Raw genomic sequence first — 24507 nt, 5'->3', positions numbered from 1 at the left:
CAAAGGTAAAGTTTCTGAGTGTCACAAGGAAAAAAAAAATCTTAAAAAAACCCACAATTACTAACTTAGCTCCTAAGTATTAGTGGATCATCCAACAGGTGTGATTGTAGGAAACGAGAGGAGTTATGTGGGAAGGAAGGTTCACTCTTAACAGATATGAGTGCTTCTAGAATGATTGCTGGTATCATGAAATGCAGGCAAAATTCCCTCCCAAGAACTGGGTCACTTACAGTATGGGAGTCTGTTTCTGTGACAGTCTGGCAATATGTTTTAAACATTCTTTTGGTGGTTCTTCAAGATCATTTTCATTCTCTTCAGAATCAGGTTTCATATACTCCCACTCAGTTGCTGGAAAATCAATCTGAAATAACAAAAAGATGATTTGCCATGTATCAAATGCCTGAAAAATGCATCATTAATTTAATGATCTCTCTTAGATTTATAGAAAATAAAGCAAAGGGCAGGAAAATATCTTATGTTTCCTGTGATGTTTATTATTTAACAATAATTTTAGAAGAATCATTAGGGTTTTGACTTGGTGTTTAAATATACATGATATTTGGTAAATCCTCAATTATTTATATAAATGGTATATAAATTTGTAGTCTGTAACTTTGAGAAAAAATAAAAAATAATATTTATTAACTTTTCATAAAGTTAAATGCTACATTTTTATGTAATGCTGAAATTATACCCTTTTTGTATTTCATTACTAAATGTCGATTATTAAATGATGAAAATTATAGATTGTAATCACACTTTTTTCATGTAATCACTTGAGAAAATAAAATAAGTAACTTTATGTTGGTCTCTACTACTTAACGGAGAAGGCAGTGGCACCCCACTCCAGTACTCTTGTCTGGAAAATCCTATGGACAGAGGAGCCTGGAAGGTTGCAGTCCATGGGATCGCTGAGGGTTGGACACAACTGAGCGACTTCACTTTCACTTCCATGCATTGGAGAAGGAAATGGCAACCCACTCCATTGATCTTGCCCGGAGAATCCTAGGGACGGGGGAGCCTGGTGGGCTGCCGTCTATGGGGTTGCACAGAGTTGGACACAACTGAAGTGACTTAGCAGCAGCTACTACTTAAAATCTGTAAGTCTGTGAACCACCTTGTAGACATGACAGTGAACTCTTCTCTGGTAAAGATCTGTTTTGCAAGTGTAAAACCAAACAGAATATGCTTGCTGTGGCTCTATAGTTCAGTTTTACAGACAAGGCTAGAATGCAGAACTTCTTTTTTCCTGGCTTAACATGCCTCCCACTAGACGACATTTAAGTGATAACCTGATTCTAGTTATTTACTGGAATCAACATTTGTCATTGTTGTTGTTCAGTTGCTCAGTCATGCCTGATTCTTTCGTGACCCCATGAACTATAGCCCACCAGGCTCCTCTGTTCATGGGATTTCTTGGGTAAGAATACTGGAGTAGGTTGCTGTTTTCTTCTGCAGGGGATATTCCTGACCAGGGATCAAATCCACATCTCCGGCATTGGCAGGGAGATTCTTTACCACTGAGCCACCAGGGAAGCCCAGTAAATAAAATGGTAGTTATCAAAAAATACAGTTTCCAAGTATGTAAATGAGATAAATATTTTCAGCCCCATATAACGCTTAGGAGGTTTCCCTGGTGGCTCAAATGGTAAAAGAATTTGCCTGCAATGTGGGAGACCCAAGTTTGATCCCTGGGTCAGAAGACCCCTTTGCCTGGAAAATTCCATGGACAGAAAAGCTTGGCACAATACAGTCCATGGGGTCATAGAGTTGGACATGAATGAGTGAGTTTCACTATTCATAGTACTTAAGAGTATCACTTTTTTTTTTCATTTTCATATCAGAAAATCTAAAGAATTTATTTTTCTTTGCTGATCTATGTTAGATTGTGATCTCAGAGATACTTTCCCAAAAATATGTGTTAATGTACAACATTTTCCCTAGAATTCTTTTGAGTTCTATGCATTATGGAGGAGGAGAAAGGCAAACATTAACAATTAAAATAGGATTGAATATATACAAAGCCCCCCAAGCTATGCTTCAAGTTAATAATGGCAAACATGTGACACTTCTGTGGTCATGACGCACTAAACTTGGCCTTAGTCTTATTTTTTTCTTTAATAGAGTGCTACAGGAGCTCTCTACTAATGTGTTCACTTAATGTACCATGACACCTACTGTTCCATTCTTGCCTCAAAGAGTTAAGGAGGCTTTCTTCCAGGGTACAGGAAAATATTCAGATCCAATCATGCACACTTATAATTCACACTTCCTTATACACTGAATATTGACTTCTTGTGTTCCATTTATCTGCTCTGCTTTTACTCTCTCCTTCATCCTTCTCCATTTACACTTGGCCACCATGGTTCCTACTATGGCTTCATGTTTTGGAATTCCTTGAAGGAGCTGCTGTGAATGTTCCTAGTGTTCATGTTCACATAACTATGCCAATAAGATGTTCATGTACTTGCTCAGGCCCCCGTGATTCTACCACCTTGTTCAAAGAAATGAACCTGGGCTGTAGGTGTAGTTTGGATATAAGGCATATGCATATTGGACCATAAGTTCTATGCAGTTCAAGGGAAGGAATGATGTCTACCAACTAGATGGCAATTGCTGTGAGTCTGTGGAAGGAGTTGTAAAAGAAGGGGTGAAGAAAAAGGAAGCTATGCTACACTCAGACAAAAATGTACTGTGTTCTAAGGATCATGTACCAATAATATTACTGTGGTATTAGAGTGGTATATCTCTATACCACTCTAAATCACTCATGCATATGAGTGGTATATTTATACTGTGGGTGGGGTATATATATACTATATATAGATATAGTATATATCTATACTATAGATATAGTATAGTATCTATACTATACCCTGATAGCTCAGCAGGTAAAGAATCTGCCTGCAATGCAGGAGACACAGGAGATGCTAGTTCGATCCCTGAGTCAAGCAGTAACTCACTCCACTATTCTTGCCTGGGAAATCCCATTGATGGAGAAGACTGGCGGGTTATAGTTCAAAGGGTAGCAGAGTCAGACACGACTGAGTGACTAAGCACGTTTCTACATTGTAATACTATTCAACAATAAAAAAAATAAGTGAATACTGATATATGATACAAAGTGGATGAATTTTGAAACTTTATGCTAAAGGAAAGAATCCAGCCACAACAGAACACATACTCTATAATTCCATTTACATGAAATGTACAGAGTAGGTGAATCTATAGCGACAGAAAGTATGTTAGTAGTTGCTTAGATTTGGGGACTGGAAAACAATAGCTAAAAAGTATGAGATTTCTTCATAAAAATGAAAATGCTCTAAAACTGGTGTTGGTTGAGATTAGTTGTACATATCTGTGAAAATACTAGAAAACATTGAATTGTATACTTTAAATGAGAGGATTGTATGGTATGTGACATATGTCTCAATAAAGCTTTAGAGAAATTCTCTCAAGGAGAATATACATACTGAGAATAGCAATGGGCAGCAGACAGAACCCGTCAACAGAAGGGACAAGCAAAAGAAAAGGAGTGGGAGAAGAAAACAGAAAAAGGATAACCAAAGAGAGTGTGAAGAGAAACCTAAGAGAGCAATATCAGCACAGTCAGAGGAGAAGAGTGTTCTGTACTGGGGAAGTTGCTGTTTAGTCACCAAGTCATGCTGGTCTCCTTTGTGACCCCATGGACTATAGCCAGCCAGGCTCCTCTGTCTATGAGGATTCTCCAGGCAGGAATACTGGAGTGGGTTGCCACTTCCTCCTCCAGACCCAGGGATGGAACCCACATCTCCTGCGTCTCCTGCAATGGCAGGCGAATTGTTCACCACTGAACTCCTTCGGAAGGCCCATAATAGGGAAGAGATAGTGCCAAAAACTGTACAGAGAGGACTAGAATGAAGAGGTATGAAAACCAGTACTGGGTTTGGCAACTAGAAATTAGGAGGTTATCTGACAGCAGTGTGGTGAGGACAAATAAACCAGAATATAGTGTATTTAGAATGAATGGTCGGGGGAGACTTCTCCGTCAGTCCAGTGGTTAAGACCTCGCCTTCCATTCAGGGAGTGTGGGTTCAATCCCTGGTTGGGGAACAAAGATCCAACCTACCTTGTGGACAAAAACACAAAACATGAAACAAGAAATATTGTAACAAATTCAATAAAGACTTTTAAAATGGTTCACATAAAAAAAAGAAAAACTTTAAAAAAATAGAATGAATGGGAAACTAAGTAGAGAAATATAAACTAGAACAAGAGCAACATTAACTAAAACAACTCTGCTCTTAGTGATTAAATTATGAGTCACTGTACTAGACTGTATACAGGGAGAGGGAAGAAGATGAGGGAGATACACATTGATTGGATCATATAATAATTTGTCTCCATGTCTGAATTCATATCTGTGCGTGCATGCTAAGTTGCTTCCCTATATGGCCTGTAGCCCTCCAGGCTTCTCTATCTGTGAGATTCTCCAGGCAAGAACACTGGAGTGGGTTGCCACGTCCTCCTCCAGGGAATCTTCCTGAGACAGAGAATGAACCTGCGTCACTGACATCTCCTGCATTGGCAGGAGAAATCTTTACTACTAGTGCCACTTGGGAAGCTCAGAACTCAGATCTACTTCACTCTATTCACCGCTTCCAGTCTGCAGCATAGTGTGAAGAAAAGAAGGCTGACTGGAAGGAATTAAGTTCTGTAACATATTATAACCTGCATCATACCATAATTGTCATCTTTTAATAACATAGACAATCAGCAAAGCACAGACCAGAAAGAAGTTGAACAGGCATAGTACAATCCTCTCACTGTATGGAGGTGGAAAGTGACTTGTTCAGTCATAACGTTTATTGTTAAAGAGCTAAGACTAGACTCCGAATCTCCTGACTCTGAGCCTCATGTCTTTCCCTGTGACTCACACTGACTCCTTAACACAAACACTGGTTGCAGAACTTGCTTCTAATTTCCTCACCATCTCATAATCCTTAGGTTGAAAATTCTGCTCTAAATTTAGCTGTGTGTAATTAGAATGAGACTAGTTATTAAGGCTTTTAACTTTATTACCTTAATACCTCTTACTTTATTTTGTATATTTCATCATCAATTGAAAAAATTCTGAGATGTTTCCATCTATGTCTATATCATGTGAAATTATTTTGCAAGAGCAGATAATTGAACATTTTTTCACCCTGTTGGATGATTTCCATATGATTTTCTCCTTTTCTTGTAAGATAAATTTTGTCATAGGGGCTTCCCAGATGGCTAAGAGGTTAAAAAAAAAAAAATCTACCTGCCAATGTAGGAGACACAAGTTTGATCCCTGGGTCAGGAAAAACCCCTGGAGAAGGAAACAGCAAGCCACTCCAGTATTCTTGCCTGGGAAATCCCATGGACAGAGGAGACTGGCAGTCTACAGTTCATGCGGTCGCAAAGAGTTGACTTAGTGACTGAACACAAGCATGAGGTAATTCTGTCCTGGATGTAGGTCTCTACATGGAAATCTATGCTGCTGAATACTTGATACTGTTCTTCAGCTTCCACTTCCAGGATGGGTGCTCCTAAAGCAGCTGATCCCCTCACTTGAGAGGAATCAAGGAAGGTCTCATCTGATAGTCTCCTTCACGTCTCCCGCCCTACCTCACCCACTAAAGACCCTGCTAATCATTAATTTATATCCATAAAGCTCTGGCAACGGGCAGACTTGGAAGATTTTTGTTAAGCTCAGGTGGTTTGGATCTGGCAAGAAAAAGTCTGCATTCATTTTCTTAAAGAAAGGTAGTTGTCCTGTTACAAGGAAACATCTGCTAATCACTAAGTCATCATCTGTTGAGTGTCAAGGATGCTATGCCAAGATCCAACCTAATCAACCACTTCTTTGGCATGTTTGTGTGCTTTATTTTTTGACAACATCTGGCTTTTATTTTTTATTTTGTATTGAGGTATATAGCCAATTAACATGTTGTGAAAGCTTCAGGTGGAGAGCAAAGGCACTCAGCCATACATATACATGTATTCATTTTCCCCCAAACTCCCCTCCCATCCAGGCTGCCACATAACATTGAGCAGAGTTCCCTGCACTACACAGTAGGTCCTTGTTGGTTATCCATTTTAAGCATAGAAGTGTGTATGCATCCATCCCAAACTTCCTAACTATCCCATCCCCCATTCCCCACCCCAAGCCCCACGGTCAGAAGTTCCTTCTCTGTGTGTCTCTCTTTTGTAACACTGTTTTTTTATCACCCCATCCCGGATTAGAAGTGGATCTTCAGCTACTGTCTGGAGGGGGAAGTTCTTCCATCCTGCAAAGTGAAAGCCATGTTTTATTAGTGCTGCTTTTCTTTTCCATTTTTAACAGCTTACTTTCCATGTTGCTAAACTTTGTCCCTCACATCCTTTACCCCAAACCTGGCAATTCTACGAACCTAGAGACTCTACTAATTTCCTCCAGCATAGTGATTCTCACTTGAGGGCAGTTTTATCCCTAGAGACCATTTGACAGTATGTGGAAACATTTTTGGTTATCAGAACTGGGAAGGTACTACTGGTACTTAGTGGGTAAATCCCAAAACACAGTTAAATAATCCTACAGTGCACAGGGCACCCTCCACAACAAAGACTCATCCCATCCAACATGTCAATAGTGAGAGGTTGAAAAATCCTGTGCTATGGTGCACAGCCCAGTTTTTCCCACGCAGATGGATAGTCTGTATTCCCTGCATTTGCATGTATGGGAGCGGTTAGGCTTCAGGTATCTGATGAACCTGATCACTTACCAGCATGAAAAAACAGTGAGGAAAATGAAAAAAAACAAAAATCCTCTGAGCAGAAAGGATGAAAGCCCAAAATCATTAATCACCTTTCATTCATGATTACAAATCACAGAAAGGAGAGAGCCTTCAAGGAAAAAGGAAGGATTTGGTTTGCTGTTTCTCCCCCTACTATTCAGCTTAATTGCTAGTCATTTAGGAAACACATAACAAAAGAGATTTTAAGGCAATATGACATAATGAAGAGGTAGGTGTGAATAAGGTACCAAGTTAATAATATATACTAATGACTGTTTTTAGACAATGGAAAGAAAAATGAATATATATAATGAGTAGACTCCTGGCAACAGTCCATTCCTTTCCTTCCTGATTGTGTTGGATGGAGAATGGCTTGAAATTGCTATTATATAAACTGGGAGAAAAGTGATTTGAGAACACTGAATGCAAAATAAAAGCAATAGAGGTTTTACAGATCCCAGCAGTCTGGAGAAAGAGACTATTAAAATGTGTGATCCTGGAAGAAAATTGTTTCTGTAATTGACAACAAGCTATTTATCAAGTAATCCTTGCTGTGTGTACTTTAATCTCATAGCCTGACACTTACCTGCAGGGTCACTGGGGATGGCTGACTTACATCCCACACTCCTGGAGCAATCATTTCCATGGGAGGCTCACTTTGTAATGTCATGCTGAATAGCGCAGACCCGAGAATGGATCTGCTGCAAAAGACAACACACATGGACAGACAAAAGTCATTTCAAGAGGGAAGGTACTATTATTTATAAATTAAAAAAAAAAAACAAACACCACCACAATTAGCTATTTCAGTAGCTTCACTCAGTAGTTAAAAGAGAAATAGGATATTCCACAAGTCTAGATACTGATGAATGGTTCATTTCTAATAATACCACATGCATGGTGATGTCTGTAGATACCTACATTTATTTTCCACAAGAGAAAACTGTTTCCACAATGGTTTCTAACAGGTAGCATTTACTCTTAATTTCCAACAACGCTGATTACAAGATGGGACTAAGAATCTCAAGTTTATATTCTTGGAGTTATGACTGCCGTAAATTAATAAACATGTTAATAACTCTTAAGAATATTTTTTTGCTTCATAGGGTGACTAAATTCCCTGGGCATCTTTAAAGATATGAGCTCTAAATTTACAGAAAGAAAAGATTTAAATTAGCATATGATTTGCAGATCAAAGTAGTTGTGGGACTTCATGGAGGAAGTGGTTCTTTATGCATAAGTAGAAAGATTATTCATATTCTGAATATTTAAACCTATGTTATAAATTACCATGGTAAATGAGAGTGAATACAGGAAAGACTTTAGACAGGAAGAATTCATGGATAGTTTTAACAGCTTCAATAACATCCAAATTCACAGAGGCTTATAGGAACTAAAAAACAAGCTATACCTGGCTTGTATACATGAATAAGATTATTGGTTAAAATGTTCTACTGATCTGAAAACAGTCTTTGATTAACATACCAAATTAAAACTGTAGAACTTAAAGTCAACAAGATTAAAGTTTATATAGAATTTTAATTCATTAAGCAAGTCTTTGGAAAATAACATAGAATTCTACCTTGCCATTTAATGGACAAATATGCAAAGTAAGAGGAAAAAAATCCAAATAAAGTTTTCTAAACCCTTAGCTTCTTGAGGCTTGGCTTCTTTAGCTTTCATATCAAAAGATACTATTAGAAAGTATAATTTTAAGCATTACTGTGCAGATATTTTTATATAACCCAAGAATATTGTTTTAGCAGGATGAATTTCGAATCATTTTTATCCCTTTCTTCTATCCTCACTTCATCTGGAAGAACTTGAGTTCTGTTTTTTTGTTTGTTTGTTTTTTGGTATAACAATATCAGGGACCAGTATTAGCCAATACCAGCATTAGCAAAAGTAGTGTCAAAGTGTTAGCTGCTCAGTCACATCTGACTCTATGTGACCCCATGGATTGTAGCCCGCCAGGCTCCTCTGTCCATGGAATTCTCCAGGCATGGATGGCCATTCCTTTCTCCAGGGGGTCTTCCTGACCCAAAGATGGAACCTGGGTTTCCAGAATTGCAGGCAGATTCTTTACTGTCTGAGTGACCAGGGAAGTCCACAGTATAAAAGTTAACTCAATGGAGATAAAGATTAGAAAATTATTACTGTGATTTTCTCTTTTACCTTTCAGAGTATATAATCTTGCCCCAAATGGTCTGAAGCATCCATCTTCTGGGGAAAGTTTTGGATTAGTTTCAGCCAGAATGCAAAAGAAGAGTGCTATAACTGAGCTTGGAGGGCTCAGATGTTAATGTCCTCCACAGTATTTACAGAAAATACACCTATCCATGGTAGAGTAAACAGGAGTGTAGGAAGGTAGATGTGGCATACTGGAAGGAGAATGTGGCAAAAGAAAAAGCTACCACTTCCTGGCAATTTGAGTTGGTGGGAAGCAAAAGACAGAGAAAGAGAGGACAGTGCGATCATGGTATCCCAAGTTCCCCTCTTCTGCCCATAGGAAGGCAGATGGGGAGGAGTGTTAAGTAAGTGAGCACAGCCTAATGCTGAAGGTGGAGGCGGCTCCATTTTATGCTCTGTGCTTCAGATCTGAGAAGAAAATCATTTCTTGAGCTGATCCTGTACAGACTTGAAGAGTGACCTTTAACATGGGGCCACATGATATACAGGCCAAAGGAACTCGTGTTCAGCTTTACTGGGTTTTTGGTTTCTTTACAGAAGAGACAGAATCTAGACAGAGCTGAAGATGTCTGTGTGTGAGAATGTTTCCATAAAGGGAGTCAGGTGGTGGGGACAAAGGGCTTCTACAATAAGGGCATCTGGTTAGCCCATCTGAGCTGAGGTCAGCTTGGAGTCCTGTGTGGGTCTGTGGTGCCTGCGAGACCCCAGGACACCGTGGCAGTGTCAGTTAGCCCTAGTCAAGTTGGGAGAGTACCAATCACAGGCTACAATAGATGGAACAACCAACCACCAGCTTAAAAATGCCTTTGATTTGGATATCGTATGTCACTAGGCCAAATAATCTGTTTCTTTTCTGATCCTTTGTATCCAGATTTCCCAGGTGACGCAGTGGTAAAGAATCCACCTGTCAATATAGGAGATGAGGGTTCAATCCCTGGGTCGGGAAGATTCCCTGGAGAAAGAAATGGCAATCCACTTCAGTATTCTTGCCTGGAGAATCCCACAGACAGAGGAGCCTGGCAGACTGTAGTCCTTGGGATAGCAAAAGAGTTAGACAAAACTCAACGACTAAACAACAACTGTCCTCTTAAAGCCTTAGGGTTCATGTTGATGTATGGCAAAACCAATACAATATTGTAAAGTAAAAAAAAAAAAAAAAAAAGACTTAGAGTGTCAGGAATCTGAGCAATTGAGCATTTTATCCAAAGGAGGCTGCATAATTCTAAAAGGACCTATTTAGATGATCAAATTGGCTAATTTTTAAGTAATCAATGGAAAATTTGTCTTCCTCCTTAGTTACAGTGTGGGAGCTCATGAGGAAAAGTGTGATATATTAATTGCACTTTTTCTTCACATCTAAATTGTGTAGTGAGCTATATTTATGGCCCTACTATATTTATACATCTTGGCCATATTTCACTCTGAAAATCTGAGTGATCTAAGCTGATTTCTACAAATAATGAAGAGACTCAAGAATAACTGTGAGTTATCTGTCATTTGTCTCCTCAGATGGAGTCTGGATCAATAGTCACCCTGGTTTTAACCCTGAGTTGTATGGGGCACAGTGAAGTAAGAACTCTTGATTCAAGTATATGTATGAAAGGATGTATCAAGGGGTAGGGCATAGAGAGAATGAACTTCTAGTTGTCTAGTTAAGGTTAATATAATACATACTTTAAGACAATTCTGGGGGAAAGGATGTTTGACATCATTCTTTGGGTTCTCTGTTTGCAGGAAATCACCTAATTTATATTCTGACAAGGGGCCTTTTTCAATATTGTAAGCATGACTGAAGGACTACATTTCCATAGATGTCTGTGAATAGAAAATATGAGGATGAGAAAGATGATCAGTGGAATCAAGGGGTTTAAAGAATGCATCTTAATGTTGGTGGTCTCAGAAAAAAGGATGAAAATGGAAATTTTTTTAAATTTAATTTAATTTATTTTAACTTTACAATATTGTATTGGTTTTGCCATATATCAAAATGAATCCACCACAGGTGGAAATTTTTAACTTCCAAGTTGGTGGGATTCACCAGTAGGTTTTACATTACAGTGCCATGCAAATGTTTATGAAGTCAGTTAAAATTAAGCAAACAAAACAAAAACATGATGAAAGCAAAACATACCAGAAACAGTTTCATAATTGTGGAAAGAGCACCAGATTTATACCAGGACATCTGTATCCTATCTTCATTAGCAAGCCTTAATTTGCTTAATTTCTTCGAGTTTCTGACACAGAATCAATAGTTAGTTTTATATTTGTCTTCATGTGGCTTTGTGTTTAGGGGAGTAGACTTTAGAAAGGTGATATGCTGTGCTGTTCTTAGTCACTCAGTCATGTCTGAGTGACTGACTCTACTACCCCATGGACTGTAGCCCACCAGGCTCCTCTGTCATGGGGATTCTCCAAGCAAGAATACTGGAGTGAGTTGCCATCCCCTCCTCTAGGGGATCTTCCCAACCCAGGGATTGAACTCAGGTCTCCTGCATTGCAGGGGGATTCTTTACCATCTGAGCCACCAGGGAAGCAGAAAGGTGCTGAGGAGATGGCAAATTGTTGTTCAGTTGTTAAGTCATGTCCGGCTCTTTGTTACCCGATGCGCTGTGGCCTGCCAGGGTCCTCTATCCATAGGATTTCCCAGGCAAGAGTACTGAAGTGGGTTGCCATTTCCACCTCCAGAGGATCTTCCTAAATGAGGGATCAAATCCTTGTCTCCTGCATCTGCAGGTGGATTCTTTACCGCTGAGCCACCAGGGAAGCCCTGGCAAATAGATAGGAACCTAGAATTTCAGATGCCACCCTGCCTACCCCACCAACATGTATATGGACTGTTCACTGATCTTATATGTGGAGATTTTGAATAATATGTCATTAGCAAAGGACTATGCTGATAAATAACATTTCTTTTTTTTTTTAACAGCCAATTATCTTTTATTATTAGAAACGAATCGCCAGTCCAGGTTCGATGCAGGATAAATAACATTTCTATCCTTAGTTCAGTTCAGTTCAGTTCAGTCGCTCAGTTGTTTCTGACTCTGCGACCCCATGCACTGCAACACACCAGGCTTCCATATCCACCACCAACTCCTGAAGCTTACTAAAACTCATGTCCATAGAGTCGGTGTTGCCATCCAACCATCTCGTCCTCTGTTGTCCCCTTTTCCTCCTGCCTTCAATCATTCCCGGCATCAGGGTTTTTTCCAATTAGCTAGTTCTTCGCATCAGGTGGCCAAAGTATTGGCATTTCAGCTTCAGCATCAGTCCTTCCAATGAATATTCAGAATTGAATTCCTTTAGGATGGACAGGTTGGATCTCCTTGCAGTCCAAGGGATTCTTTAGAGTCTTCTCCAATACCACAGTTCAAAACATCTATTCTTCAGTGCTCAGCTTTCTTTATAGTCCAACTCTCACATCCATATATGACTACTGGAAAAACCATAGCTTTGACTAGACGGACCTTTGTTGGCAAAGTAATGTCTCTGCTTTTTAATATGCTGCCTAGGTTTGTCATAGCTTTCCTTCCAAGGAACAAGCATCTTTTAATTTCATGGCTGCAGTCACCATCTGCCGTGATTTTGGAGCCCCAATAATTAAAGTCTCACTATTTCCATTGTTTCCCCATCTATTTGCCATGAAGTGATGGGACCAGATGCCATGATCTTAGCTTTCTGAATGTTGAGTTTTAAGCCATTTTTTTCACTCTCCTCTTTCACCTTCATCAAGAGGCTCTTTGCCATATGGGTGGCTCTTAGCCATTATGGTTCTTGTCATAAGGGTGGTGTCATCTGCATATCTGAGGTTATTGATATTTCTCCCGGCAATCTTGATTTCAACTTGGGCTTCATCCAACCCAGCTTTTCTCATGATGTACTCTGAATATATGTTAAATAAGCAGGGTGACAATATACACCCTTGATGTACTCCTTTCCCTATTTGGATCCAGTCTTTGTTCTGTGTCCAGTTTGAACTGTTGCTTATTGACCTGGATACAGATTTCTCAGGAGGCAGGTAAGATGGTCTGGTATTCCCATCTCTTGAATTTTCCACAGTTTGTTGGGATCTACACAGTCAAAGGCTTTGGCATAGTCAATAAAGCAGACATAGATGTTTTTTCTGGAACTCTCTTGCTTTTTTGATGATCCAACAGATGTGCAATTTGATCTCTGGTTCCTCTGCCTTTTCTAAATCCAGCTTGAACATCTGGAAGTTCACAGTTCACGTTCTATTGAAGCCTGACTTGGAGAATTTTGAGCATTATTTTGCTAGCGTGTGAGATGAGTGCAATTGTGCAGTAGTTTGAGCATTCTTTGGCATTACCTTTCTTTGGGATTCGAATGAAAACTGACCTTTTCCAGTCCTGTGGCCACTGCTGAGCTTTCCAAATTAGCCTGCATATTGAGTGTAGCACTTTCACAGCATCATCTTTTAGGATTTGAAATAGCTCAACTGGAATTCCATCACCTCCACTAGCTTTGTTCATAGTGATGCTTCCTAAGGCCCACTTTATTGGCATTCCAGGATGTCTGGGTTATTTGGGTCATGAAGATCTTTTTAATACAGTTCTTCTGTGTATTGTTGCCACCTCTTTTCAGTATCTTCTGTTTCTATTAGGTCCATACCATTTTTACTCCTTTACCTGTTAGGTTCATCCCATTTCTATCCTTAAGGGTCCTTTAAATTTCAATATTATACAAATTCCTATGCCTGGAAAAACGAAATGAAAATCTGTAGCACCAGGAGAACAGATGGGCTAGTTGACCCTCTCTGTCCCCCTGTTTCCTCAGAGAATTTAAAAAAAATGGTTAGAATAAATTAATTACTCCCATTTTTAGGTATAGGATTCTATGGTTTGGCATTCTGGAACCAGCACTTTCAGAAGATCTGATCTTATAAAACTCTTTGAGACTCTGACTCTCATAGATCTAACAGGTTTCATGGCCAGGAAAAGAGACAGGATCCCCTCCTGTGCTGGTGAGGTTTCCACAGCTCATTCATGAAGCAGGGTGTGGTATCTAAGGGCAGGAAGGGAGGCGACTTGAAGTAGGAAGATGTGTGGAGAGAAGGCAACTCTCCATTCTGGTTCTTGTTCTATTCCCAGGTAGCCCAGTGACCTCTAGCCAGTCCCTTAACCTTCCTTCATCATAAAGATCTTCATATATTAATAAGATATTTGAATTGAACCCTGAGAGTCTTTCTCCTACAGGATGGAAGAACGATAAGGCATTTTTATCTACAACTTGTTTATATTATTTGATTTTAAGGGTATATCTGAAATGACAATACCTAGTGTGGTCAGGGTTGGCTACTGAGACAACAGTCTCAGGAATAAAATTGTATTATGATTTACTTAGGATTCTTTTTAAATTCTACAAAAGAGATTCTCATTTTCCTGGATTTTAACTCATCTCAGGAACTCTGGAAATACTGATGCCTGGGCTTCTCCACAGACCAATTAAATTAGAATCTTTGGGAGCACTTGGGTTTTGGGTTTAGTTTTAAATCTCCCCCAGAGATTCTATTGTTCAACCAGGGTTGAGCATCTCTGCATTGAAGAAGTTTACTGCAATTTAGAAATGCTAAGTAAGGACTACACTATTTGTTTTGAATTTAAGTAGGAAAGGTAGCTCATAGAAATGACTGAGGTGAGAATAACCCTGTCTTACTGCAGTGGAGGCATTGTGAATACAGATGTGGTATAAGCCCTGTCTGCAAAGGAGAGGATAATAAAACTTCTGTGGGCAACATTTTACCTTTGTTCTTGAAACATATCTTTTTAATAGGATTGAAAGTGAGTTTGTGTGCTTGAAAATGTTGAACTTTACTTTTATTTGTACACATTCTTGATGCAGCCACAACCAATACATATGAGTTTAACCTCGGTTGGTTCTTCTGAAACCCATCTCTGGAAACCACAAAGAGATAGAGAGCCTTTAAGTCTGCATATTTTCAGGTCGTGTGTATCTTGGAAAAAAATAAAGACATAAATGCTCATTACAGCTCCACACGACTAGGTATGAGCAATTTGAACTGAAATAAATGACATAACTGATACCAAATGTTTATGGGCAGGGGTCATTCTGTGAAAGGAAATGAAATTAAGTGCCTTATTTGATGTGATCTTGAAATACCTGCATTACATAAATTGGGTTAGAATCTCTGTAACTCAAAGCAATGAACACAGTGGGAGTTATTACATCTCCCTGACCGGCCACGTGATGGATTTCTGATGTCTTAAAAAGATCTAAATTTCTTTACGTTGTTTAGCCCAGGACAGAGCAGATTTTCTGATTTTCATAAGAAATGATCTTTCAGAAACACTTTCACAAATGCTTATTGAAATCCTCTTTGAAGTAAGCTGTGTTTCTGTGATGTCTCAGCATCCACAAGTTTGCCATTTACCCTTAGGAAAAGCACTTAGTATCAGTCCCAGATGGCATTCCTTAAAGATACCCATTGTCTCTAATCACTTGCATATTAAATGCCTACCAAAGGTTAAGTGACAGATGACAAAACAACACGAAGGCAGTATTTTGCTATCACAATAAGCATGTAGAAAAAAGCCTTGAAGATTAGTTTGAAAGACAAAAAATATTCCAGACCTTTAATATATTTAACAAGTTTTTGATTACCTGTTAGGTACAAAATAATGTGTTAGAAGTAGTAAAATGGATTTTTGTTTTCAGTGAATAGCTACAAATGTATTCTACAAACATTTTAGATCTTACGAATACTGCAGATGAAACTTTAAAGAAACACACTCAAGAGAAGGAAAGGCACCTGTGCAGCTGCTCCCAGTGAGAAAGTAATGAAAGTTCTTAGCCCACAAATCAGATTTTTGAAATATCTGCTAACAGCAGTTGGTATTCCCGTTAGGGTTGAACTGTTTCTTATAGACTTTTGAGATCTTATTTCATTCTAAATCTCCTATAGAGATTGATTTTCTTCTAATTCAATTTAATAAACAAACCTGTACTGATTGCCTATTTGTAAGAGGTATCGTGTTAGATGACAGAAATTACCAAGAAAATACATTCCCTCTGCTCACACATGTGGAAACTGGCTATAACATGAAAACAAATAAAAGAGCAACACATATACAAACATACACACCATGTCATAATTAATCCAATATAAATGATTTTTAAAATGTATTCCAGAGGGCTTTCCTGTAGATCTAGTGGTTAAGACTTGTGCTTCTACTGCAAGGGCACGAGTTAGATCCCTGGTTGGGGAACTAAGATCCCACATGCCACAAGGTATGGCCAAAAGCAAAACAAACAAGCAAACAAAACCAAAATATGTATCACAGTTGCTTTGGTGATATTTTATTTATACTGACTAAAAGTGGGAACTAAAACCTGATGAAGAATTTTGTTAACATTTTCATATTACCAAATCTTTCTAAAAGAGCGGAGGTAGAAACACTCTATAATATTAAAATAACAACACAAGTTCTAATTCTTCAAAAGTCCTTTTTTTTTTTTAAACAGTTTGATTCTAAAGCAAGTTTTGTCAAAGTTAAGTAACTAAGACGTTTTAAAATATTTTTCTTTAATAACACAGAAAATCACATTACTGACTTTCTCAAATATTCTAAGTATTAATAATTCCAAATCCTTATGGTTAAATTGACAGCTACTTTTTCAGTGGCAACCAGTTCTGACAGAACTCCTATTTGGCTTACTTTTCTGAAAAATATTGTCTTAAAGTTGACATATATTTTTTCTTGGTAATAAAAGGTCAGTAAACCAATTACATTGAATAATTTTACTTCAGTCAGAATTTCAAGACTTACATTGTTGCTAAATGACAGTACTGATCTAAATCATTTTGCATTAGTAATTCCAGAGAAACTGGCTGGTCAGAGAAGGAAAAGAAATTGAGATTGGTCATGGCGATACCTTTTCATGGTAAATGATCCAGTTGACAAGCTGAGCATGAAGCTTGTTTCTAAAGCCATTTCTACATTTTGCTTTTCAGTCCTGCTTTCAACTGTCAGGATTTATATTGAGGTAGCTCAGTTTTAGAATAAAATGTCTTCTTGATTTTCTCATTATGCCATATACTGAACATTATCTAGTTACAAGGAGGTTTTATTGAGATGGAAGTTTTATTAATCACAAAAGATATACTTACTGTTTTGGAAACAGTGGAAAACAAGTCCAGGCCAATAAATCTGCATTGGTTGCATAGGTAATCCCAAACAATTTTATAGTGAGCATGGATTCCCTTGGAAGTGATTTTATTTCGAGAGGAAAATTGATCCTTAAAATAAAAGAAAAAATTAAGTTGGGCTTCCCTGGTAGCTCAGATGGTAAAAAAAAAATTGCCTGTAATGCAGGAGACCCTGGTTAGGGTTAGGGTTAGGATTACAATGAAGTTTTCATAAATATTTCCTTCTAATACAGTGCTGTGTGACACAAGTATTTTAACTATTTGAATTGAGGCATTCTCTCAAGTTTTAATGTTTTATCTTGTAAATGCAGAAATATAGCAGAAGTACTAATGAGATTGATTACCCTATGGTGATTGTTATGATTTGGATACATAAGCTTATTTTTTGAAAATTACAAAAACTTGAGCATCAAGAAAGAATGATTTACATTGTCTTAGGGAATGGGGGGAGGACAGGAAATAACTCATAATGGGTCTTAAATAGTAGTTTGGCTACAACAAGGTGAATAGTTGGAGAAGAATATTCCAAAAAAGAAAAAAGTGCGCAGACAAGGGCATATACGCACGGAGTTGAGGAATACTGAGTGGCGCATTGTAGCTAGAACAAGAAACGTAGTCAAGTTGATCTTAACCTGAAAGTTATGAAGGATGCAATTAGAAAGATAGGTGGTTGCCAGAATATTTAAGAACTCTGTATGCCAGGCAAAGGAATTTGCGATCTTTTTCCTAATGGCAAAAGGAAACGTTTAAATGAGAGAGCTAAAAGCATCGAGAGTTGTTTATAATTTTAAATGTGAACTATTCTGGGTGATGATGAGTTTCCAGGAAATTGGGGGCTGATTGCTGAGATGTAACAGTACAATTCCTGGATATGTCAAGGTGAAGAACATCAAACTCAGACCCTGGATGGATTGTAGATATGGGTAAAAAAAAAGTGGCTAAGGATAAGCACAAGGTTGTTAAAGGTGGAAAAAATTTGAATTTGGGCATCAAATCCATTAATCTATATAAGATTGCCTACAAGGTATAAAGATACTGTAAGACTGGGAGGAATACACCTGGGTGGTTGAAGAATCTAAGAAGAAAGGGCTTTTGACAGGAAGTTGAGAGATCTGAGGTTCCTAATGGTGGACAGGAAGAAGGGTACCTTTCTTTCCTTTCAGGAGTCATCTTGGCTACATAGAAATGATACAAGAGTCTCAAGAGAAATACAGTGTTTAGGAGAGATAGATTTATAGGTGGCTAGGAAGCATGTGTGGAGAAGGAAACAGCTACCCACTACAGAATTCTTGTCTGGAGAATCCCACGGACAGAGGAGACTGGCAGGTTATAGTCCATTGGGTCGCAAAGAGTTGGACACTACTGAACGACATTCACTCACTCACTCGGGAAGCATGTGAGAGTTGGACTACGAAAAAGGCTGAATGCCGAAAAATGGATGCTTTCAAATCATGGTGCTGGAGAAGACTCTTGAGAGTCTTTTGGATAGCAAGGAGATCAAACCAGTCAATCCTAAAGGAAATCAAGCCTGACTATTCACTGGAAGGACTGTTGTTGAAGCTGAGGCCCCAAAACTTTGGCCACCTGATGTGAAGAGGTGACTCACTGGAAAAGACCCTAATGCTGGGAAAGACTGAAGGCAAAAGGGGAAGAAGGCAGCTGATGATGAGGGGGTTAGATAGCATCACTGACTCAATGGACATGAATTTGAGCAAGCTCCGGGAGCCTGGGAAATCCTATGGACAGAGGATCCTGATGGGCTATAGTCCATGGGGTTGCAAGAGTCAGACACAACTTAGCGACTAAATCACCACGGGGAGATAGTAGATGACAGAGGAGCTTGGTGTGTTTCAGACCATGGGGTTGCAAAGAGGTGGACACGACTTAGTGACTACACAACAACAACAGGCAGCATTCAGCCTCAGGAATAAGGAACAGTTAATTCACACCAGTGACCGTAACTGATTCTGAGGAAATACACATCTTTCCCCTCAACATGCTATTCTCTGAGACGGAGAGGTCTAGGTACAGGTGTAAAAAAACATCCAACAAGAGGAAAGACAGAAGAGCTATTTTAGAGGTAAAATGGATAACTAATAATTGACTGACAGCATATTAGTGGAATAGGACAATGGCGAACTGAAGATGAATTTCTTGCTCCTAGATCATGTTGGTGGATCCTTTTAACTGATAGAAACACAGAGAAGGAATTTGGGGTAGGTGACTTAGATGTGGCTTATGGCATACTGCCATTGAGTTAATAATAACTCAGAGATGTTACTATGTAAACTGCGTGTGGAGATGAGTCAAAGGTTTTGATCCAAATGTTGGCCCTGTGACTAAACAGATGTTCTTCTTTGAGTGATGAATTTAACCTTTTCAAGCCTTGTTTATCTATAAAAAGGAAAACATATTACATCACACAATATGTGATAAATGGTAGACTGTATATCAGCAGTATATTCATTATCCCATCAACAGTGTAAAAACTTATATTAGCCACTGTAAAACAGATGAAATATAATTCTAGTTAAAACTAAGGGAGGGGACATACATATACCTATGGCTGACTCATGTTGATATATGGCAGACACCAACAAAATATTGTAAAACAATTATCCTCCAATGAACAAATTTTTTAAAAAAGGAAGGACATAAAACAAAGGAAAGGCTAAAGAAAATTTATTTTTCAATATTAACAAAATTTAGACTATTAAAAATTACATTATCACACATTTAGTTATCCAAAAGTTTTTCTTATCTTTCATATTCTTTCACAGTTATAATATTCATTCAATGTAATGTAGACATATTTCTCAGCTTAAAAAGAAGCTCTGAAACTCAACATAAAATGTTGATGATTTTGTAAAATGCACAGCAGTTTCTTGAATATTCTTTTTTACCTGTAATTGACTTTCTATTTAGTTTTCATAATTTTGTGTCAGGATGGAAGCTATAATTTCACTGTATTTCTCATATAATCTGGAATGTTCTTTTTCCCATTGAGTCTCTCTTCTTCATGTGTAACTTCACTTATTAGTGAGCTTTTCAAATCAAGAATGACAAAACATTCGATAAGTTACAGTGGATAGTTACTGACAATGTCCATTTTGTCATTTTTATTAACAAAAATAAATTCTTCCAGAGTAAGAATACATAGTTATTTATTTATTTTCTTGAATACATATGGATTTTTAAGCCATAATAATCTCATAGTCACTGAGAAATCTTTTTTATTAACTTCCACATGGCTATTGAAAAATCAAAGGAATGAACTTTACACAAAAAAGGAAGAAAAATACTTTGAAATAATTCAATAAGTGAAGTAAGATTGCTTCTCTATATCTACAAACTTCAAATTTTAACCATATGCTTGCTTCACTCTACTATTTAAAAATGAGTAAAACTAAAATTTTTCTTAAACATTCTTTGCTTCTATATAAGACAGTTTTTCTAAAATCAGAATAACTTTTTGATAGTGAAATTGGGAGATTTAAAAATTCACACTGTATAGAATTCCCCTATTAATACTGATATAAAATAAAGGACCATTGCAAGGACTTTGACTTTTGTCTGAGTGAAAGTGGGAGCCATTTCAGGATTATAAAACAGAAGAGTGATGTAGCCTGACTTACATTTTAAAATATGTTACTTGAGCTGTTGTATGAGAAGGATTACAAAGGTGCAAGAGAAGTAGGGTGACTATTACAAGGCAGTTGTAGGAATACAGGGGAGATATGATGGCGGCCTAGACAAATGAAAGTGACGAGGAGAGAGCCGGTAGGACATCTGAGACTAGAGCCAGTAGGATATCTGAGCCATGGGTCTGAGAGAAGGAAATTCAGGCCAAGGATCTGATCTAAACAACCAAAACTGGAAATGATCATCCAGGGTGGCCACCCATGGGTAGGACAAATTTGGAGTGTAAGATCAAGAGTTTAGTTTTATTTATTTATTTATTTATTTTCATTTTCATTTTATTTTTAAACTTTACAAAATTGTATTAGTTTTGCCAAATATCAAAATGAATCCGCCACAGGTATACATGTGTTCCCCATCCTGAACCCTCTTCCCTCCTCCCTCCCCATACCATCCCTCTGGGTCGTTTAGTTTTAGACATGTTGAGTGAATAAGTATGAAGTTTGTGACCGATGCCTGGGCTGGTGATATAAATTTGGGAGTTGCTGGCATACAGATAGCATTTAATGCTATGTGACTATAAGAGAAAACTAAGGCTATAAATGTAGATACTACAGAGGAAGCTTAAGGACTAAGACTATGAGCAGTCTGGGAGAAAAAAAGCATACAGAGAAGGAATGTCCAGTGAGGGAGGCGGAAAGCTAAAAGAATGTGGGAAACAGCTCCTAATAGATTATGTAAGATGAAGACAGAGAGACAAACATCAGATTCAGCTCTGCAGGTCACTGGTGACTCTAACGATCAATTTCAGTGAAAAAGAGATGATGAAAGCCTGACTGGAGTGCTTTAGAGCAGGGGAAAAATCAAAGAAAGTGAATACAGACAACTCTTTGGAAGGGTTTTGCTTCAAAGGAGAGAGAAAAATGGCATAGCTGCTGTTGAAACAATAAAGCAATTTTTTTTTAAGTTTAAGATTAAGAACTATTTTCAGAATATAAATATTCAGCCTAAGATTTTTTATGTTGTAAGAAAGTATGAAAATCACAGTAAAAACCTCAGTTTTGGAGTCAGAGTGCATCTGAGCACTGGTTCTGCCATTTGCTGGTTGTGGGACCTGGGCCAAGTTAATTAAGCTTCATAAACGTCAATATTCTGATCTGTAAAATGGAGATGACCATATCTCTATGCATTTTTGTTATTAAGTTTAGATGAGATAATATGTTTTGGGGGTAAACTCTGATGACTGGAATGCAATAAGCAGTTAAAATCTATGTCACATATTATTATTAAACAAAGTTTATGTCCTCAAATTTATAGTCTAGTAATAAAACATTCAATTAATTGTATTGTAATGGGTATATGTCAATAAAATATATAAAGGATGCTACAGGCCAGGCAGCTAGGAAAATGGTAAACAAATATATTTTTAATGAAATAAAATGAAAAGAATTCACATACATACTTCTATATTCAAAATGGATAACCAACAAGGACCTATTGTATAGCACATAGAACTCTACTCAACATTATGTGCCAGCTTGAATGGGGGGTAGATTGGGGAGAATGGATACATGTATATGTATGGCTGAGTCACTTCACCATTCATCTGAAACTACCACAGCATAGTGATCGCCTATATCCCAATACAAAATAAAGACTTTAAAGTTTGGGAAAAAAATGAGATTTGAAGGATAAAAAAGAAAGAAAGAAAAGAATTCTGGGTTAAAGTAACTAACTCTTGGGGGAATCAGAGAAACTCCACAGGAAAGATAACACTTACGCACTCTTGAAGGACAAGAAGAAAAGTATACCAATGTAGTTATTCCACTAATACTAATAATTTCAATTTCTTTTGAGATTTTTTTTCTCTGAAATTGATTTTAAAATTAGGAAATTTTTCTCTTGAATTGTTTAAATGATGACACATATTTGTCAGTTGAAAACAACCATGGATAAGCTTTAATTAAGTCCAAAGAAAAGTGGAAAGTCAAGTGAAAGTCACTCAGTTGTGTCCGACACTTTGTGACCCCATGGACTATACAGTCCACGGAATTCTCCATGCCAGAATATTGGAGTGGGTAGCCTTTTCCTTCTCCAGGGGATCTTCCTTACCCAGGAATCGAACTGGGGTGTCCTGATTCTAGTCATTGAGCTGGTTAATATATTTTTGGGGAGTCACTTATTACATAAAATTCATTCCCTTGCCAAGCCACATTTACTGGACTTTTACTGTGTCTGGTGCTGCTTTAGTTGTTAGGGAAAAAATTTGAAAATTAAATAAATAAATAGATAAAGATCTTGGTAGGAGTTGATTATCCCAAATAGATGGTTACTGTACAAAAACTTGATTGTTTAAGTAAATTTGCAATTGGCTTTTGTGAGAAAATAGAGATTACATATGTCATTAGGTGACATCTTTCTTCTTTGTTAGTACTGAAATCTATCTCCCTCCAACACCAATAGAGGGTATTCCTTTTATCCACAGTCTACAAATGATTAATAATTCTCCTTTCCCCAATTTCCCTCTTTGAGCAGCTCAACAATGTAGATTGGATATTTATCTAGATTTTTAAAGGCACCTTTAATCTGTTGAACTGAAGTCAGTTACCTAGTATGCTTAGCATATTTACCACATCTCTGAATCAAATCAACCAGCTACATTAAAAAAAAAATTATATCTTTCACTTAGAAAGCAGCAGGGGTGAGGGGAGGTGGAAGGAATCCTGGTCTTTATTAGACAAATAATCTTTCCAGAATAAAGATTAAACTTACGTTTCATTCCAGTTGACCAAGAAAAAAAACAACTTTTTGACAGGAATATTTCTGCAGTTTCTCACTTGGCACAGCTTCTTTCCAGCATATGTAAGCCAACAGGAGAAAGAAAATGCTTTATAGCTAAAAAGAAACAATATTGATTCAATAAGTTGAACACTGTAAGGAAGCAGTTTTCTATATGGGTCAGTTATTTTATAGTTAAAAGTCAAATGATAAAGTGATGTTTGTTTGTACAGAGTGTACTTTAAAAATTACTAAGAATTTATGTTTTGTGGCTTCAGCAAAATTGCAGAATAATGGGAAATCCTAGACCCTCTTTTCCCTGCTGAAGACACCAATTTAACAATACATGGATCAGTTTCCTTCACGAGAAATCCAGAAACAAGTTAAAAGGCTCTTGTACCCAAGCGCAAAACCAGTCACAAAGAAATCAGTAGGAAAATTCATGGCACTCATTTGCAGAGCACTTTCTCCCAGCAGAGTATCATGTGACCAGGAGAGAACTCCTAACTCCCATCTTCTCCCTGGGGTGGGAAAGAGAAGACTGGAACATATGTCTGACATTCAGACTTTTTAGGGGTTTATCCAAGGGACTGGTTTCTCTCTTGCCTGAATCTGAGTGCTGAACAGGAATCGGTGCCAAGTTGCGGGCCTCTGAAAACAAAGGCAGTGAGTGGTCTAAACTAGCACAAACTAACTCACCACTTCCCCCAGCTCAGTGCAAAATGAATAGGAGAAACCCCCTAACTCCCAGCTTCTCCCTTGGGAAAGACCTGGATTGTGATTCCAATAGGATATGATATCCGCTAGATGCCCAGGGGCCATGGATTTAGGAGAACAAAAAAAGAGCTGGGAGGCTTGCTGCTGCTCCAGAGGATTTGTGGGACCCGTAGGCAGAGGCTGATGCAATATGATGATCTCTGAATTGGCAGGAAGAGA

The 24507-nt window shown here is 37.9% G+C and overlaps 1 protein-coding gene across 2 annotated transcripts in view; it reads right to left on the bottom strand.

Moving 5' to 3' along the window:
* The window catches only part of PIK3C2G (phosphatidylinositol-4-phosphate 3-kinase catalytic subunit type 2 gamma), a 460044-nt gene that overhangs the window by 321879 nt on the left and 113658 nt on the right, over positions 1 to 24507 (bottom strand). The window contains exons 11-14 of one of the 2 annotated variants that reach the window (XM_055571258.1): positions 23566 to 23688; positions 17116 to 17244; positions 7369 to 7483; positions 231 to 361 (exon numbers count right to left, since the gene is read on the bottom strand). In XM_055571258.1, coding sequence (XP_055427233.1) covers positions 231 to 361; positions 7369 to 7483; positions 17116 to 17244; positions 23566 to 23688 — 498 coding nt within the window. The remainder of the gene's footprint in view (positions 1 to 230; positions 362 to 7368; positions 7484 to 17115; positions 17245 to 23565; positions 23689 to 24507) is intronic. The other variant, XM_055571268.1, reaches the window with a different exon arrangement.

Source organism: Bubalus kerabau, chromosome 1, assembly GCF_029407905.1.
Source record: "Bubalus kerabau isolate K-KA32 ecotype Philippines breed swamp buffalo chromosome 1, PCC_UOA_SB_1v2, whole genome shotgun sequence".
NCBI classification, from domain to species: domain Eukaryota; kingdom Metazoa; phylum Chordata; class Mammalia; order Artiodactyla; family Bovidae; genus Bubalus; species Bubalus kerabau.
Note: the sequence above shows the minus strand (reverse complement) of the source record. Positions and strands in the feature narration are given on the sequence as shown.